The sequence below is a fragment of the Hemibagrus wyckioides genome, linkage group LG12 (genome assembly GCF_019097595.1).
Source record: "Hemibagrus wyckioides isolate EC202008001 linkage group LG12, SWU_Hwy_1.0, whole genome shotgun sequence".
NCBI classification, from domain to species: Eukaryota; Metazoa; Chordata; class Actinopteri; order Siluriformes; family Bagridae; genus Hemibagrus; species Hemibagrus wyckioides.
In genome coordinates, this window is record NC_080721.1 from 1,252,490 (window position 1) to 1,271,049 (window position 18,560).

The 18,560-nt window shown below is 42.6% G+C and overlaps 2 protein-coding genes across 6 annotated transcripts in view; both read left to right on the forward strand.

Annotated features, from left to right (window-relative positions):
* ubap2l (ubiquitin associated protein 2-like) overlaps window positions 1-13,105 on the forward strand; it is a 29,501-nt gene extending 16,396 nt beyond the window's left edge. For 2 of the 4 annotated variants that reach the window (XM_058404569.1, XM_058404568.1), the window contains exons 14-29: window positions 230-546; window positions 1,411-1,586; window positions 2,210-2,330; window positions 2,630-2,669; window positions 3,246-3,441; window positions 3,528-3,594; window positions 4,253-4,589; window positions 4,983-5,071; window positions 5,209-5,262; window positions 6,314-6,395; window positions 7,121-7,341; window positions 7,819-7,924; window positions 8,736-8,882; window positions 10,512-10,579; window positions 10,665-10,865; window positions 11,941-13,105. In XM_058404569.1, coding sequence (XP_058260552.1) covers window positions 230-546; window positions 1,411-1,586; window positions 2,210-2,330; window positions 2,630-2,669; window positions 3,246-3,441; window positions 3,528-3,594; window positions 4,253-4,589; window positions 4,983-5,071; window positions 5,209-5,262; window positions 6,314-6,395; window positions 7,121-7,341; window positions 7,819-7,924; window positions 8,736-8,882; window positions 10,512-10,579; window positions 10,665-10,865; window positions 11,941-12,036 — 2,318 coding nt within the window. In that variant the 3' untranslated portion in view covers window positions 12,037-13,105. The remainder of the gene's footprint in view (window positions 1-229; window positions 547-1,410; window positions 1,587-2,209; window positions 2,331-2,629; window positions 2,670-3,245; window positions 3,442-3,527; window positions 3,595-4,252; window positions 4,590-4,982; window positions 5,072-5,208; window positions 5,263-6,313; window positions 6,396-7,120; window positions 7,342-7,818; window positions 7,925-8,735; window positions 8,883-10,511; window positions 10,580-10,664; window positions 10,866-11,940) is intronic. The other 2 variants (XM_058404570.1, XM_058404571.1) reach the window with 2 other exon arrangements.
* Window positions 13,106-15,490: 2,385 nt separating this feature from the next.
* hax1 (HCLS1 associated protein X-1) overlaps window positions 15,491-18,560 on the forward strand; it is a 6,413-nt gene continuing 3,343 nt past the window's right edge. The window contains exons 1-2 of one of the 2 annotated variants that reach the window (XM_058404572.1): window positions 15,491-15,655; window positions 16,056-16,267. In XM_058404572.1, coding sequence (XP_058260555.1) covers window positions 15,585-15,655; window positions 16,056-16,267 — 283 coding nt within the window. In that variant the 5' untranslated portion in view covers window positions 15,491-15,584. Of the gene's footprint in view, window positions 15,656-16,055; window positions 16,268-16,291; window positions 17,142-18,560 lie in introns of those variants that run through there. The other variant, XM_058404573.1, reaches the window with a different exon arrangement.

Below are 18,560 nucleotides of genomic sequence, written 5' to 3' on the forward strand. Positions count from 1 at the left end.
AAACAGCAGTGCACGTGATTGTCTGTCGCTAATGTGAATGTAATCTCACCTGCTTTACACCAAAAATGTTTACATTGATACTAAAATAATTGGATATAACCACAGGAATGTTTTCGGTATGAATTTGATGGTTCAAAATAAGGTCTATTACAGTGGATATTTGTAAGCCGTGAAGGTTTTTGTCTCCATTTAATAATCTGTGTGGATTTTGGTCTTCTTTTTAATTTAGACATGAAGCCTCAGACAGACGCAGCAGGGCACAGTCCCTTCACCAAGCGGCAGCCGTACCAGCCCACCTCCTCCACCGCGTCCTCCATGATGGACGCCTTCCTGCAGGAGAAAGGTCCTACCCCTTCCACCACCTCTTCCCAACCAACCCCTTCCACCCCATTGGCCCAAACCGTCTCCACTCCAAAGCCTTCAGGCCCTGCAGTAAGCCAGCAGCAGATCCCTTCAGGTCCTTCTGAGCCTCAGGCCTCCAGTCCTCTGCCTCTGCAGCAGCATAAGCTCAAGCATCAAAAGAAGAGAACCTCCATCACCACCAAGGCAAGTGTTTCCATTGGTTGCCAAAGAACCCACAGCTGGATAGGGCTTGTTGCCATGGTAACTGACAGCCATAGAGAGCCTTTTAACAATACAAAGATTTTTACACTTTTGGTCTCAAAGTTTCTTCTTTCCAATGGTACAAGATCATTTACTTCCTTGTTGCAGTTTCATAATAAGCCATTAGTTTTGGGTTTAACAGACTTAAAGGGTGAGAGATGATGGTTTTAACCCTTTCATACACTTAGTCAGTTTAAGACAAACTCTAAATGAAAATAACCTGCCAATTATGCTTAGATATAAATTCCCTTTAAAAACATTATCATTTTTTTGTTTTATTTGTTTTTTTGGTTCACATTTTTGTTTCAAAGGATCACATTTTATGTGTTTTGCTTGTGTTGTAAGTCATAAACATCTAAAGATTCTGGATATAAATTTTAGATCATTTAGGTATAAGACACATTTGATAAATGTTTGATTTCCTCTCCGGTTCTCACTGGATGCTTTCCATCACTGTATTAGTTTCACACTACATCAGTCAGAACAGAGAAAATCATACATGCTTTGAAATATTTCAGTTTGCAAACAATCACAGTCTGAGACACTCGAACCTCTGAGCGCTGCATTAGTGGTTTCTGTGGGAGCATCACGCTGGAGGGTGAAGCCTGTGGGTGACACAACCAGGGTTAAAGTGTTGTAGAGTGCACTAGGCTGAAGGGGGAGTAATTGTTGAGAAAAAGTGATATACAATTACAAAATTATACACAAAGGAATGCAGGAATGTATTTTGACCCATTAATATATTTTGCATATTTCACATGGCCTGCTGTAATCCTGTAAACATCACTGGTGTTTGTTGTTAAACAGATCCCTGCTTTAGCAGTGGAGATGCCAGGTTCAGCAGACATCCCCGGACTCAACCTGCAGTTCGGAGCGTTACAGTTTGGATCTGAGCCCGTCCTGCCGGAGTACGACACCACTGCAGTGGCCACCACAACACCGGGCAATGCGACTCAGAACAGCCTGTACACCAGCGCCAACAGGTTTCACTGATTTCTGATTTTTACTCTTCTCACTTGTTGCTTTTGCCTCCCAGCAGTGTGGACATGTAGAGCGAGAGAACCACGCTGGAACCATTTTAAAAAATCAAATAATAAAGCATCATACTTACTCTTTCATAAAGCAAAGGGCACGTGGCCACATTGTAAGCTACAAAAGTTCAAGAAGTATTCTGCAGTCACTGTTACTATGTATTTGTGTTCCATAAAAAATCCGGCATCTGACGGAGTGTGTAGTGTATAGCCTAGAAATGATATCTTTATTTCTAACTCTGTAAACTCTTTCAGAGTACCGTTTCTGCTAAAAAAAAATTGCAGTCATTTGGTCTTTGACATGTTTCCACAATTATCAGGATGGACCCTTGAGGGTTACATCCAGATGTGAATCAGCTGGAAGTGATTGAGTACAGCTCTCAGAGCATACAGTCTGCTGTCCTCTGCTTTGTTTAAGTGAAGGCTGTTAAAAAAACATTCATTACTACGAACAGTCCAGAATGGAGGAGGAGAAGGAGGATGATGTAGTACCTGTTGATAGGGAAAATTAAAGGTCTGTAAATCCCTTAGTTCAAGCTGATGATCCTGACGCTATAATCCTGGTTGTGTGTTAGTGAGCAGGCTCCTGCTCTGTCCAACACCACTCAGATGGAGCTGTACGAGCAGCGAGCGAGCCAGACCCGGCGTTACCCACCCTCCGTTTCCTCGTCTCCACAGAAAGACTTGCAGCCCAAGGTGAGAGATCACAGGCTAATTAATCTTATACTGAATAATAATGTACACACATCTACTGTTCTGTCTGCACTTTTAAACAGAAATCTACACAGTTCCTTTCTATTGGAACATCATTGTTGGTGTTTGATCCCAAGTTAATGCTGGATTTTACACACCACACACACTTTAGTGTATGTGGAGATGGAGATGAGTGTCGATGAGTGTCGATTCTAACCTTCAGGAAAGTCTACTGTAATTTCATTGTCCTGGTGATATTTTAATTCATTAATAAACCTTTTGTTTTGTGTGCTTGCATGTAGAATGGATTCAGTTCAATTCAGACAACGCAGTCTCTGGAAGGTAAGCCTCTGTGCTTCTCTGTGTATCTGAGACAGACAATGGGTTTATAACACATTTATTTTATGTTTTTGAACATTAAGTACTATATAATTCTATAAGCAATAAGCCTTAGCAGCAGTAAAGAATGAATACTGGCTAAAGGTGTTCTGTTCTGAAAAGAAGTAAATGGATCCCCCCAGGATGCAGTATTGTCATTTTTCCCACTAGGTATTCAGCTTGATGTGTCTAACATGGACATGGTATACAGATGTGAACAGGGTCCGGTGTGTTTCAGACTCACTGTGATCCAATCACTCAGTCCACCTTCAGCTGTCCATGTGTCTAAAATGTGTCCATGTACCATTTATTATATTACGCAGGAGTCTCAGTGCATCCCCGGAGTGAAATCTCTAACTTGTAGAACATCACTGAGAGATTTTTAAAAAGCTCTAAAAGGTCCTTGACTAAATGCGATGCGATAACAGCAGAACGTTTTTTAAAATCCATCTTTACCAAAGATACCAATACTTCTGCTGCTGACTGTATGTCCTCCTCTTCAGTATGTATATTTGTAACCCTGGTGTGTGTTCTGTCCAGCTGCAGCCGGCTCTGCAGTGTCTGTGAAGCCAGCGTCTGACTCCAGTGTTCCATCCACTGTGTCCAACATGTCCTCGCTGTCAGAGCCACCATCAGGCCCCGCCTCTCTCCTGACCACAGCCAGTCAGACACCTCTGGCCACTCTTGGACATGAAGACCCCTCCTCTAATACAATTGCTCCTCCACAACACAACAAGTGAGAGTAAATGGATTTGTAGTGTAATGTGTTAAACGTTCAAAGAGCAGAAGGAAACTGATGGATGTTTTTTCTCTTTCTCTCAGTTCCCTTTCCACACCACAGAACAGCTTAGCTCCCTCCACAGTGCGCACTTCCAGCACAAGCTTACTGGTAAGTGGTGTTTACACACCATGATAAAAAAACTGAGTTTCAGTTTAAATGCTTTGAGAAATGAGGGAGAATATCTGATTTTATTCAGAAAGGTTGAACATTTGGCAAACTTAGTTTTCAGGTTTTGCTGATTTTGTGATTTTCTTGGATTTGTTTGATTTGGAGCCACTTTATTAGGAACACCTGATTCATGCAATTCACCGATTAGCTGATCATGTAGTAGCAATGTCAAGAGCTTCACCTCAACCATCAGAATGGGGAAAGGTGTGATCTGACGCAGTGTTGTGTAAACCCTTGTGCCTGTTGTGTGTGATATCAGTGGTACCAACAGCCATGTCAGGTCAGAGTTGTGCCCATTCTGATGGTTGATGTGAACATTAAGTGAAGATAATGGCATTAAATTGGTAAACTAATTCTGCCTGGGAAATCTAGTTTGTGCTTTAAAGCGAGTGAGCTTTACCAAAGACCAGTTTAAAGTACAGTTTTGTTGCAGGTAGACTCTAGCATGGCTACACTAGTCTGGAAAAAATGTTTTTAAAGGATGATCTATTTTTACTCATTCTGCACACATGGTTTCTTTTTTTGTGCCCCAATTTACCCCCCCCCCTTTCTTTTTTTCTTTCTTTTTTTTTTTTTTTTTTTTTTTTTATTACCTCAGCATCCAAACATGGATGGAGACTCGAGCCTGCACTCGTCTTCCTTCTCCTCGGTCTCTGCAGTGGCCTCCACCGTTCCCCAGTCATCCACAGTTTCCTCCTCTTCCTCCTCAGCCCCTGTCTCTCATAGTGCCCCTGTTCCTCCCTCCTCTTCCACGGTCAGCGCTGCCTCTGCTCAGGCCAGTCTGGGGCCAGTCAGTAGTCTGGCTATGGGCCTGAACAATGCAGGAGGAGTTGCATCTATCGCCCCCCCGACTGCTGCAGCAGCTGCGTCTTCATCAGTGGCCTCCGCTTCAGCCGCACCATCATCAGCTTCATCACGCAGCACAGCTGCCTCAGGTAAGAGACAAATATAGAATCTGTTTACAAGTTGTCAGTTTCTTTGTCTTAAATATTTATCTTTTCATATAAAAATGATATTCTTCACTTCACTATGCTGATTCCATATAATGTTGTTTATTTGAAGTAGCCTCTTCGATCAGAAGTTGCATCACCTGTAAGTCTGCTGGGTTAAAATGGTGGTTTTGGTATGAAGTACAGGTGTCTCTTCATTATACTTCAGAGGCTGCAATTTACAAAAGCAGAGCTCCAGACATGTGCACACTGCTTAAGCATTAAGATGTACTGGTTAACAGCAGCTTTTCTTTCTTCTGATGCCATCATTTTTTTTTTCTCCTATTTTAAGTCAGTCAGTTTAACTCCCAGTCCCATAGTGTTCTTATTGTTTTGCAGGGAAAGCGCCTCCAAACCTGCCTCCTGGAGTGCCTCCTCTCCTGCCCAACCCCTACATCATGGCTCCTGGCCTGCTTCATGCTTACCCGGTAAGAATTTTCTAATTAACTACACACGTTTCATTTTCTCACATCATTTCTTCTTAAATGGTAAGAAGGTCTTAAATCTCAGCTGTAACTTGTGCATTGAGTGTAATCCATGTTCTACTGTCTGGTCTAAATCCAAGCCCCAGGTGTATGGCTATGACGATCTGCAGATGCTCCAGACAAGGATACCACTGGTAAGTTCAGCAGCAGTTCTGTTTCATCTTTCCTAAGTGTCAGGAGCATGTAGTGATGCCAGCTGTGTGAACTGTGATGGCACAGACATTTTGGTTCACTACTAAGAGACAAAGCTGTGCCAGGTTCTGCTACCCAGGCGACCTGTTAGGCATTATCTTACTTGATCATTATTAGACACAGACACTTACTGAGTGTCTTTCTGGCTGAACTGGCATCATTGGCTAGCTCAGCTGGAGTAGTTGAATCCATGCTTAATAGAAGTTCAGCTTTTCCTTATAGCCAGACAGCAGACCCTGTGTATGGCAGAAAGATCCATGCATGCGGTGAACTGAGTTGAACTTCATTGTACAACTGCACCTGGAAGCTAATGGGAGTCAGAATGTACCGTCTCATGTGCACCTCTGGGAGTTGTTGCACACAGGCTGTTACATACTGTATATCTTAATATGGTGGCAACTTGATTTATACTGGATGTTGACCTGCAGTCCATAGCTCCCAGTGCTTTCTTTGTTTGAGTACTTTCACTTCACCACAACGGGCATCTGAGCGTCACTTTCACCCCACAGCTCTGCCTGCAGCTGAACCACAAACCCCAGATATGTCCTCATCTCCGCAATAAGGGCATGAGCCCTGAAGTCCCTTTTTACTTTTTTTTGGTGTTAATGTGTGTCCCAGGTAATGTTTTCATAAGTGGTACATGTGTGACCAGGGTCTGAAGGTATCTCACTGATTCCTTGTGATCCAGTCACTCAGACTACATTTGGAAGTTGGTTAGTATTCATCTGCCAATTTGTAGTGTGAATGCAAGTGTCTCTGCAGTGAAGTACCGCCTAATCAGCTGTTTGGAAATCACGATTAATTATCGAGCTCTTCATCGTTAGGCTATTGGATAAGCGTGATGCTCTTACAGCTCTTATAAAACATCATGTGATCACTTTGTGACTCTGCATGGCTACATGGCTTCTAAAGCAGCTAATTAGACAAAATTATGAATGTTTGTATAAATGGGATAATTTCTAAGCTTCTTTCTCCTTCTCCTCTGTGTTGTAGGATTACTATAGCATTCCCTTCGCGACCCCAACAACAGCACTGACGGGCAGAGACGGCAGTTTGACCAGCAACCCTTATTCTGGTGAGACTCCTTCACAATAGTGGCACTGATTCATAGACATTTGATACACCACAGAAAATAAACCCACTGACAGTGTGAAGACTTAAGAACAGCATTACATTACAGCATGAGTTTGTCCAAATGACCAAAACTTTTCATTACGGCAGTAACGTGTGGACCATAAGTGACTAAAAGTCAAAGTCTCCATACTTTATGTATTTCTGTAGGAGGGTGTTGAGAGGTTTTTTAAAACTAACTGTAACAGAAGAGCGGTTAGTGTTAGTACTCTGTAACGGTCCAGAATAATACACAAGTCTGTGATTTGAGACACAATGTGGAGATGGAGAGATGGTGAAATATTTCTTTTATTTTTATTTTTTTGCTGAACTCCTGCACTCAGTGTGTCAGGATAGTGACAAGACTAAATATCACATACTGTTCCGATAAACATGGCTTGTTTGAAGGCAACTAATAGTAATGTCCAAATATAAGCATGAGAAACCTGTCTTCATAGTCAAAGCAATTCTTGTAATAACCATAATTATCTCAGAAGAGGAGATTCTCTCACCAATCCCATCTGTTGAATAAAATGTGACCTCTGCAGTACAGCATTACTTTTCACTGGCATTGAAGAAAACTCATTGAGTCTCTAGAACCTTCCCTTCTATCTCTAAGGAAATATAATAATGGATTGCTATATAATTTTGTTCCCCGTTCTCTCTCTCCTCTCCTGTTTTGGTTTGTAGCTGGTGATCTGACAAAGTTTGGTCGCGGAGACACTTCATCTCCATCTCCGGCCACCACACTGGCTCAGGCCCAGCAGAGTCAGACCCAAACTCACCACACCACGCAGCAGCCCTTCCTGAACCCGGCTCTGCCCCCCGGCTACAGCTACACCAGTCTGCCCTACTACACGGGTGTGCCCGGCCTGCCCAACACTTTCCAGTACGGCCCTGCCATGTTCCCGGTGAGACTCCATCATCTTGAAATCTGAAGAAAATACTTACAAAGCACTTCACAAGCATACGGATAAACCTTACTACTTTCCATTCATGATTTATAAGCTTTCAGATTTTTTAACCTCTAGTATGTTCCCTTATACTGTTATTAAGCACTGATGTGTAAGAGTGGATTGGTGATTGGATTGTTGTGCAGCTTTAGCCAGGCATTATCTCTTCAGCTTAGGGATTTTGGATAGATTGTAAAATCAGGAGAATTTACTTTACTGTGAGGTTGTGAAATGTGGGTTGTGAACAACGAGTGCTTGTTTTTGTATATGTATGTTTTTAGCCGAGTCTGAGAGCCACAGATTCTCTAGGATGTTATGTTTGAATGTGGAAGCAGAGTTTCATTCAATACTCTGTTACCACAGTATTTTAATAAGGATTCTCATGATCGTTATTTGGAGGTTGTAAGTTGTTGATGACTGTGTGTGTTTACTCAGGTTGCACCTACATCCTCCAAACAGCACGGTGTGAACGTTGGTGTCAACGCTTCAGCCACAGCCTTCCAGCAGGCTAGTGGATACGGATCCCATGGATACAGCACTGGTAAGATATCCACATCCGCTTGTGTCCTCCCCCATATGATCCAAATCCATCTACGACTTTCGCACGTGGCCTTTACCAGCTTTGTGATTGAGATGCCACGTCTTACACAAGGAGTTGTGTAGCTATGGGATTGACTGCACCAGTCCTTCCACACCCACAGGAAGTGTGGTCGAGTGTCCAGAACATGTCCTTCAAATCTTGTTTATTGAAATCGTCACGGTCATGCCAGTTTTCTCAAATAAGCAATTTGCCGTGGTTTCTCAGACACCGAGTGTGTGTGTGTGTGTGTAAAATGAATGATGCTGCTTTAGACATGTCGAGGTCAGGTGTGCGGCTCCTGGTTGTTCCCTGCAGTAGCTGCCTGGTTTGTGAGGTTCAGTGAGACGTTAGCCATGGCATTGGGGTGGTCAGGTCAGGCATGGGCTCGCTTTCAGGTGGTGGGACATCACATGCTTGTCCATACGCTTCCTGCTTTTACGCTGTCCACTTTTTGTTCACAAGTCTTGGCTTTCATTTGTCTCTCTCATACTTTGCTTTTGACACTGTTCCTACCTACTGTCTACGTCCTGCTGTATTTTCCCCCTCTCTCACAAGTACATGCACTTCCCCGGCTGTACATGCTGTCCCCCATGTCTCCTCGACACCCTCTGATTATAACCTCTTTGCTTCTAACACAGGCAGTTTTGCTTGCTGCTTTTTTTTTTTTTTTTTTTTTTACTGCCTGTACTTTCACCTCCTTCCTTCTTCGTGCCTTGCCTGGTGTGTGTTTCTAATGCTGTGGGGCTGTGGCTGTGTGTGTGCCCGTTTGCAGGCTATGAGGATTTGGGCCAGGCTTCAGCAGGGAGCGGGGATTTCTGTAAGGGCGGCTACGGCAATGCTGTGGCTGCTGCTGCTGCTGCCGCCGCCGCTGCTTCTGCTCAAAACAAACCGGCCAGCTCAGTGACCGCGCCCGGAGTGGGTGAGTGCACACGCACGCCAAGCGCCCTCTCTCTCGCTCTGTCTGTGTCTCTCTCTCTCTCTGTCTGTCTCCATCTTTCCCCATGTCTCTTTGTCTCCCATTTCTCTCTCTCTCGATGTCTTTCTGTCTCTTTCTCCCTCCATGTCTCTATCTTTGTCTCCCATTTCTCTCTCTCTGAGGTTTTTCGTCTGTATTTTTCTGTACTGTCACTAGCACTAACCTCACAGGGGAAACTCAGTGATGCCATGCCACCCCAGTGTTAGTCTCCTGAGATGGAGCAGTGTTCCATCACATCCCCCAAACATCACCAGTCAGTTATTTTTTTCGTCATCTGCTTGATGACTGCTATTTAATGATTTTTATAGCATTCTTTCTTTTTTGCTAACATAAAAAGCAGAGCGAAGTTCATGTCTAAAACACCCTCATGTTCCTGACTGGAACATCGTCGTTCTTACCCGGGCTTAAAGTGAAGCTGGAACAGTGCTGGTGATGTGGCAGCAGTTTCAGTTATCTCTCATCTCGGTTATGGGGAGAAACAGAATTCTGAAATAGAAATCTCACAGCAGCACACCAGTCCTGCTGCAAGTGAATTTGGAGTCTGTCACACTAAAGGAGAGTTCTGTACTTGCTGAACTCAGGGTTGATGAGGCCGTTGTTCCCCAGGAGGAAATGTGTGTTTCTTTACACAGGTACTGCTGATGTTGTATGATTTGAGCTCTGAATGTAAATTAAGAGTTTTAGTTTCTCAGATATTTCTCACACTCTGAGGTCCAGACCTGGAGCATCACCTACAGGTTTATGCCGGAAAATGTTTCTTAAATACTTCACAATGATGCACAAAGTTGATGGCTGATAGCAGTCTCTGGTGTTTGACTCTCTGTGCATCACAGCAGGACTGTTACAGAAGTCTGAATGGGTGAAACTGGTAGATTGTGTTATTGGCAGTGTTGTTTGTAGCTTGATGTGTTGTGCTAATGCTTGTGCAAACCTGTCCTGACTGGAGAATCAGCTTTTTAAAGAACACAGGGATTTCTGGATCAAAAATGGAGCTATAATTACACTCTATAGCTAAAAGTATGTGTACCCCTGACCTTCAAACCCATATGTGGTTCTTCCCCAAGATCTTACTACAAACTCCTGAAGCACACAGTTGTACAGATTCTCTGTATGCTTTAGCTTTACATTTTCCCTTCACTGGACACTAAGAGACTCGAACCCTGTTCCAGCCTGATGATGTTCCAGTACACAAAGCACAGAGCTCCATGAAGACTGGGTGTGGAAGAATTGGAGTGTCCTGCACAGAGCCCTAACTCTGACTCCCACTGAACACCTTTTGAGATGAACTGGAACAGCAAAGGGAGAGTAAATCTGAAATGGGATGCTCTATAAGCCCATATAGGTGTGATGGTCAGGTGTACACATACTTTATAGTGTGTTTATCAGTAAACAGGTCTCTGTTTAGTCCAATTAAGCAGCTGCTGTGAACATTATTGCCCTTGTCTTTTTTTCCCCATACAACAGTCTTCTCTCATCCTCGGCTGAAGTAGTTTCCTATAAACCTTTTTTTTTTGTTTGTTTGGTTATGTTCCTGTATGAAGAGTAACGTTTGTGTGTCTGGCTTTCCATCAGGAGTCTCTGTTACATCCAGCAACACGGGTGTCCCTGACATTTCAGGGTCTGTTTACACAAAGACACAGGTGAGCGCTGATCCTAAAAGCCTTTATAGGGTAATGGTTTATATGAGAGAATTATTCATTATTGTTCTGTGGTCTTTTTGTGTAGTCCTTTGAGAAGCAGGGTTATCACGCGGCAGCAGCAGCACCGGGAGCCTCGTTCAGTGTGCCGTCAGCACTGGGCAGCGGTGGTCCCATCAACCCCCCGGCTGCAGCACCGTATGCCCCGCCGCCTTTCATGCACATCCTCACTCCTCATCAGCAGCCCCACTCACAGATGCTGCACCACCACCTACAGCAGGACGCCCAGGTGAGCAGCAGCCACTGTCCACTCAGCAAAAATAAATATCCACACAAACACTAGACACAATTTACTCTCACGTGTGTGTGTATGTATCATCTGTACACACTTGTTCGCCAATGTTAAAGGTCACTACACACTCATTACTACAGTATATCATTATTTGTGTTTAAATTTAGTTCTAATATTAATCTATATTTATCTAATATCTAATATTTAGTTCTAAGTGAAAGTGAAAAATGCTTGCTTCTTTTTTTACTGTGTTCTGCAGATTAGCATCTTAACCAACCTGAACCTGCCACATCTATCCATCACTAGCTGTTTATCTAATCGTTCGGATTTGTCTCTTAATCGCATCGTACATGATCATCTAATACTTTATAGTCACTGACGGGTAAAATGAATAACATTTTATGTTGCTACAGTGGCCCCTGTCAAGGGGTGGGATATATTGGGCAGCAAAGGAACGGTCAGTTCTCAGGGTCAGTGTATTGGAAGCAGAAAAATTGGCATGTGTAAGAATCTGAGTGTGATGGCTAGATGACTCCGAGTCATAGTATCAGGTGTTGTGGGGTGATCCTGCTACGTGGGGATTGGTACCAAACCAAAGGGGTCCCTGGAAGAACAATCGGTGAACCAGTGACAGAATCATGGGCACTCAAGTCTGAAGTGAAGGCCAGACTGTCCGATCTAAACCCACAGAAGAGCTGCTGTAGCACTTATAAATGATATAAATGCTGGCTTCATTTTTACTGATTGATCTGTTAGACACTCAGATGTGAAGTGACGTCACTGGTGAATCATTACACTAAAGACACACACACACACACACACACACACACACACACGTGGCATTTTCAGCTGATGTGTGGATCTTGTACTAAAGCTTCCCAGGCTATGTCTGCTCTAAAACTCCAGCTTCAACTCCCTGGCTAACTCCCAGGCCTGACTGTTGAAGCTGGTGAGTTAGGAGCAGAAAAACATTATAAAGTCTCCATTATAAACATCTGTCCCTGCTGTAGTGCTGAGAACCTGTGATGAACTGCATGTTGACTGTCTGCCTGCTGTTTTCTTTTTTCCTCAGACCGGCTCCGGACAGCGAAGTCAGAACGCTTCCATTCAGCAGAAGTCCCAGATCAACAAGTCCACTTACAACAGCTACAACTGGGGAGGCAATTAACTGTTCGCTGTTTTCAATCTGGTGTACAAAAAAAAGGCTGAAATTAGGGGACCCTTCTCTTCCACCCTAAATCGTCTGCGACGCCGTTCTTTCGCTTCTCCCTGTCCATTTTGCCCTACAGTACTCCTCCATAGCCGTGGTGGTACTCTACTAAAGCGGTAGCAGTGTGTGTGTGTGTGTGTGTGTGTGTGTGTGTGTGTGTGTGTGTGTGTGTGAGGGGTGATGACTGAGGAAGGAGTGTTGAAGGGGAAACTCGCAGCCAAGCATCGAGTGTTTGTGTTGAGTTTGGGTAATAAACCCATCGCCTCTCCTTTCATTCTGTCACGTATGTAACATAGAGCTATTTTCTAAACGAGTGTTTTTGTAACTGGTGGAAGAGAAGTTGGGATTGTGGTGTGGTGGGCGGGGTGTGGGGGTTTTCTCCTGCCCCTACATGCACCCTGCTTGATTTAACCCAAGAAATATATATCAAAGGTTATACACGAGGGCACAAAGATATGACAGATGTTCCAGGTGTGTGGGAATGTGAGTTTTCTAGAAATCCCTTTGTTTCTCATGTTTCAATGTGAGTCTGTGATATGGGTGTAAATGGACACCATTTTGTTTGAACCCCTTTGGTCATCCTCAGATTAATGTACAGGCTTGGCAAATGAAGAGGACGCTGTTCATGTGCATATCCATGTTCTTTATATTAAGCATAAGATTATTTTTTTTCCCCTTCCCTCTTTTTCCCCGTCGGAGAGGGGGGTTGTTTACGCTTACCTTGGCACGACCTGTGAGGCATCGCTGTGTGTCTGCTCTTACCGGAGACGTTGGCGTATACTTACATCACCTTGTATGTGCAAGTGTGTTTCCTGCACCATTTCCTCCTCAGACATTATATGTGGCAATGTTCTGCTCCCTTTCCCATATTTTATTGATTTTTCTGTTGATTAGAAGAGTATGAATGGATAGATTTGTATTATCAGTTTCCTTTTTTTTTTGTCAGTGGCTCTTTCTTTTTGTACTGTGCGTTTTAAAAGGAAAAAAAAAGAAAAATAAATGGATAAATTTGTCCTGTACATACATATACATATATATAAAAACACAAGTACTGTAGTTCACGTTTGTTCGATGGCTTTCCCCCTCCTCCTCGATTCTTTACACATAGACCTAACGTTTGTTTCATATTTTTTTTTTATTTTGTAATATATATAAATATTAAGTAAATAAACAAGAAAAAGACATTTTCATCATTTTGGATGTGAATGTCTTTTTTAAGAAAATAATTTTGGATGTCACGTGCCTTCTGTGTGTTTTGTCTGAACTGGAAAGTTGACGGAAGATGGAATGGTGGTGTTGGGAAAACTGCTCCTGCGTCTCTGTGGCTGGATTATTTTTGGTAAAACTTCATTTCGACTCCTTTAAAAAACAAAACAACAAATATTTATAAATATATTAACTATATATAAATATGTTCATTGTATATAAGAGTATTTCACTAAAATTGTGTGTAAATCTTATTTTTAAACCTTTTTTGCGTTGGATGCTGGCCTGTAAAGCCATGTTGGTTAGGAGCCAGTTTAATAAATGCTGTGGTGAAAAGTCTGTCTAAAATCCTTCTATTTTAGTTCCATTTCCTTAAACAGTGAACACCTCTCGCTTTGATCAATTATTTTTAGATAGCTTTGTGCTTTTAACTAAACCTTACATTTCGCATGGTAAACTTAGAAGTATGAGACTTATTTTAGTAAAATGTCATTAATGTGGTGTTTTTCCACATGTAGAGTAGGTTGTAAATGTAGAGGGAGGTGGAGGCCATTGCTTCTCTCAAGACACTAAAAACATTGCTGGAAATATTACTTCTAATATATAATTCTTGGTTCTTTTGATAAGAAATGAATATATATTAAGCATGGAATAACTGCTGGGTGAGTGAGTGACTGGGTGATTTCACAGGTGAAACAAAAGTATGTGCACCCCTGACCATCACACTAATGTGGTTCTTCCTCAAACTGTTACCACAATTTCTGAAGCACACAAATGTCTGTGTGCCAGAGCTTTACATTTTCACGTCACTGGACACTACAAGACTTGAACCCTGTTCCAGCATGATTATGCCCCTGAACAAAAAGCACAGAGCTCCGTGAAGACATGGTGTAGAGGTTAAGGTTGGAGTGGAAGAACTGGAGCGTCTTGCACAGAGACCTGACTCTGACTCACCTCCATTGAACACCTACAGGAAAGCCTTTCCAGATGAGTGGAGATGTTTATACCAGGAAAGGGGGAATAAATTGATGATGATGCCCATGGTTTTTGATTAGGATGTCCAACAGGTTCATCATGGTGTAGTGGTCAGGTTTTCACATACGTTTGGATTGATAGTGTGTGTGAAATTTCAGCAAAGTGAGACGTTGCAGCTATTCAAACAGAATTTGGATCCTAAAATCACAATTCCCTTGTCCATATGTGACATAAGTGCCATAATCTGTGATTGCACCATGCTAGCCTCTGGATATTTAATCTCTGTTAAGGGGCACAGTGTGATTTCCATTATGTGAAGATACTGAGATTAAATAATTAGAAAAGCTTGCTGTATGAAGTAAATAAGAGTCCATTAGACATCTAGTCTCTCCTGTGAGTGTAAGGGTCAGATCTTGCTGTGTTGTGGAGGTGGATCGAGTCTCTTCTGCACAGGATGAGAACTTATAGAGTATTTATTTTTAAAGAGATTTAATAAGAGGCTCCATGAGGGACCAGGGTGTTTGTGGGGTTCTGGAAAAGGCCACACTTTATCACTTCTAACCCCAGATTATTGGATATTGATATTTTTATTCAGTGGACAGAGGTCTCTTATGAACATTACTTGGTTGTTTCCCAGTTACACTTTCTGTGGCGCAGATTTCAATTAATTCATGTCGTACTCGACGTACATGTGAAGTGGGAACTCGGAGTAACGTCATTTCCGACCTCGGTGGGTTCGGGCTACAAAGTGGAAGGAAAAAAAAACAAAACAATGGCCGCCTCCATGTTCGTGTTTATATTAGCAACAAGCTAGCGGCTAACTGACGAGTGATGAATGTTTTCCTCATCAAAACCATGGACCGTAATGTCATTGTTATAGATTTAACAAGTGAATCTGTCTGTCTGTTGACTAAAGCTCATAGTTGTATATAGAATATGAGTGGTTTAGGATAAGAAGTGAGTGTTGCGGTGTTTACTCTTCATGCTGTGAGCCGCCATGTTGGTGTGAGGAGACTGTCCCAAGTGCCCTACTCAGAGGGGGGCAGACTGACCGTGTGCATTTTACATCTGTATGTATTCGTGTACGGATGGAAAGCGAAGTGTTTCCACCTGTTTATTAAAATTTGACTGACTAATTTGACTGTATTTAGCTTTCTTCCTAATTCCGTAGAAGGTTTTTCCTGGAGTCCAAAAGAGAAATCCCAGCCGAACTCCTCCTACTTTCACGCGTTGGATTGTCGGTTCCTGTCATCACAGTGGTCACGTGACTTGCCTTGCCGTTTTGCACCTTATGGCTGTTCGGTGATAGTTCACATCTACAATAAATGAGTGTATTTGATCTCTTCCGTGGATTTTTTGGGGTTCCAGGAGGCCGCTACCGTGGCGGTGACCGGAGGTGAGTCCTTCATTAGACATTAGAGTTTGTAAACAGGAACATTCTAGAAAGCAGCCCACTGTTAAAGTCAGTATTTCCAAACCAGCTGCTTCTGTCTGCTGATCGGATTTCAGGATAAATCTGATAATGTTCTTTACTTAGAGGGTTAACTACCTATAAATAAATAATCTAACGAATTATTCCTTTCCGGAGTCATTTTACTGTATATGTTTAAAAGTCCTCACCCCCTGAGTTCAGTGACATCACATCAACATGGCGGCTTACAGCGTTACAGTAAACAGCAGCACCTCTTACCTTCACATGAGATTTACACTGAACATGCAGGCATTAACAGTAGATTAATCAACATACAGACATATTTACTTGTTAAATTTTAAATATAACTTTAATCTTTTGGCAGGGACCCCTTCTTTGATGGGTTGACTCATGAAGACGACGATGATGATGATGATGAAGGAGAGGATGGATTTCATCATGATTACTTTGACGATGCTCTCAGATTCGGTTTTAGTTTTGGACCAAATGGAGTGCGCATCCAGGAGCCGCAACTGTTTGGCCAAATATTCCAAGACATAGAGGACATATTTGGCAGTTTAGGCTCCTTTGGACGTGGTATGCCTTATCTCTTCAGCTCTTACATACTGTTGTCCTGTTTAATCCAGTCCAGGTGATCACTAATCATCATAAACTTAAAATTTACTATGATGATCAATTGATGATGAAAATCAATTTATCAGTTATTTTTAGACTATGGCTCATCCTGCTGTCATGGTTCCAGTTACCTGCTAAATACTGCAAGGGTCTTTGAGTGTTTTTCCCTCTTCATGATACACACTGTTCCTGCTTTAGCCTCTCTGAATTCTGGAGCTTTACATTTTCCCTTCACTGGAACTAAGAGACTCGAACCCTGTTCCAGCATGACGATGCCCCTGAACACAAAGCACAGAGCTCCACGAAGACGTGTTAAGGTTGGAGTGGAAGAACTGGAGTGTCCAGAGTGTACAGAGCCCTGACCCTGACTCTCATTAATGCTGTTATAGCTGAATGGCCAAAAGGGAAGGGGAAAACCGGGCAAGCTTACTCAACTCTAGACTGATGCAGTATGGGCAGAAACAATTAAACACATGAGAGATGCTGCTCTATTCCAGACATTAGTCAGTGGTCACTGTGAGTGATACTGATGTCATCTAGTGAGCACTCCTTTGATGGGAAGCTCATTTAAGAGTCATCACAGTGTCCTGTTTAGCTTTACACACCAACCAATGACAAACCAGCAACTGACCAAGCAGTGGTGTCTCCACAGAGATATTAACATCTTCATAGGAAACGTCATTGTTAGTAACAGCACTGTTATGAAGAGGTGATGTCATGGACAAGAATGTTGAGACTCTGCAGCTGGATTCAACTAACGGTCATAATCAGTATTTTCCACCCTCCAACACACTGAAATTCAGGCAATTCCGTCTTCTAACTTTCCACTTCAGAGGTACAGTGTCTTAGAAAATATTCAACCCTCATCAGATTCACCTGCATTATAAATAACACTTACACTTATTACTTCAGCGGCTCTCAGTGCCGGGCTCAAGCCCAGATAAAATGGGAGTGTTGTATTAGGAAGGGCATCCGGCGTAAACCCTGAGCCTAAATCAGATATGAAGATCAGGAAGCAGCTGAATGAAACAACAACAAGAACAAAAAACAACGTATTTCAATTGTAATAAATCAGAATTCATTATTTGTCAGGCAGATATTAAAAATAAATACATTAAAAACTGAGAAATGCTGCTTGCATATGTATTCAGCTCCTTCAGACTAGCACTTGGCAGAACAATCTTTGGCTTCAGTAACAGCTTTAGGTGTGTTGGGGATCAGTTCTTCCAGCTCTGCATGCTGTTCAGGGATGTTTGTGATTTTCACCAATACTTCGTTTTTTTTTTGCAGACTGAACTGTGAACATGTTGCTATCTCCACCACATTTCACAGCAGGGTTGGTGTGGAGTTATGGCCGTTGTTAGGTTTGCACCATGTATAGCACTTTGAAGAAGAAGCCTTTATTTGTCACATATACATCACAGTGAAATTCTCTCTTCACATATCCCAGCTTTGGAGATTGGGATCAGAGCAGAGGGTCAGCCATGATACAGTGCCCCTGAAGCAAAGAGGGTTAAGGGCCTTGCTCAAGGGGCCCAACAATAACAGCTTGGCAGTGCTGGGGCTTAAACCCTGACCTTCCAATCAACAGCCCAGAGCTTTAAACACTTGATCCAGCACTTCAGCTTGGCCAAATACAGTAGATCAGTCGGTCACATTACACACGACTTCACTGGGTCACTTTGTGCTTTTATATGGCATATTTCACACTCTTGAGCAATGGTTTCCTACTAGCCTCCTTCCATACTGTCCTCAATCATACAGAGCTGGAGCACCTGCACTCCTCTCTCAGCCTCCATCCTCCTTCAGAGTCGCTCAACAAACTGTCTGATTTTGCTCTGGATGTTGAGCTACAGCTCAGATCTGGATATTGTGATGCTTCAGTGGTGTAATGCAGCTTCCACTTCCTCTCTAGTGGTCCAGCAGTGTGTGCTGTTTAACCTCTTTGAAGAAAGTTAAAGATAACAACCAGAAGGAACAGAATTAGGGAGTAAAACTGTACAATGTTCAGCTAATGAGGTTTTTATTCAGTTTCAATATTCAAGAGGTGAAGGTGAATTATATGACACCTGGAACTTCATCTGGAACTTTTAGGAACTAAAGGGTTCAATACTTATGCAAGCAGCTTTTTTTTTAAGTGTTGACCAATAATTGTTTATAATTTATTTAGACATATCTGACACCTTCCAGGGGGTGAATACTTTTGCAAACCACTGCAATGTTGAATGCAGGATTACACTCAACACAGCTCCAG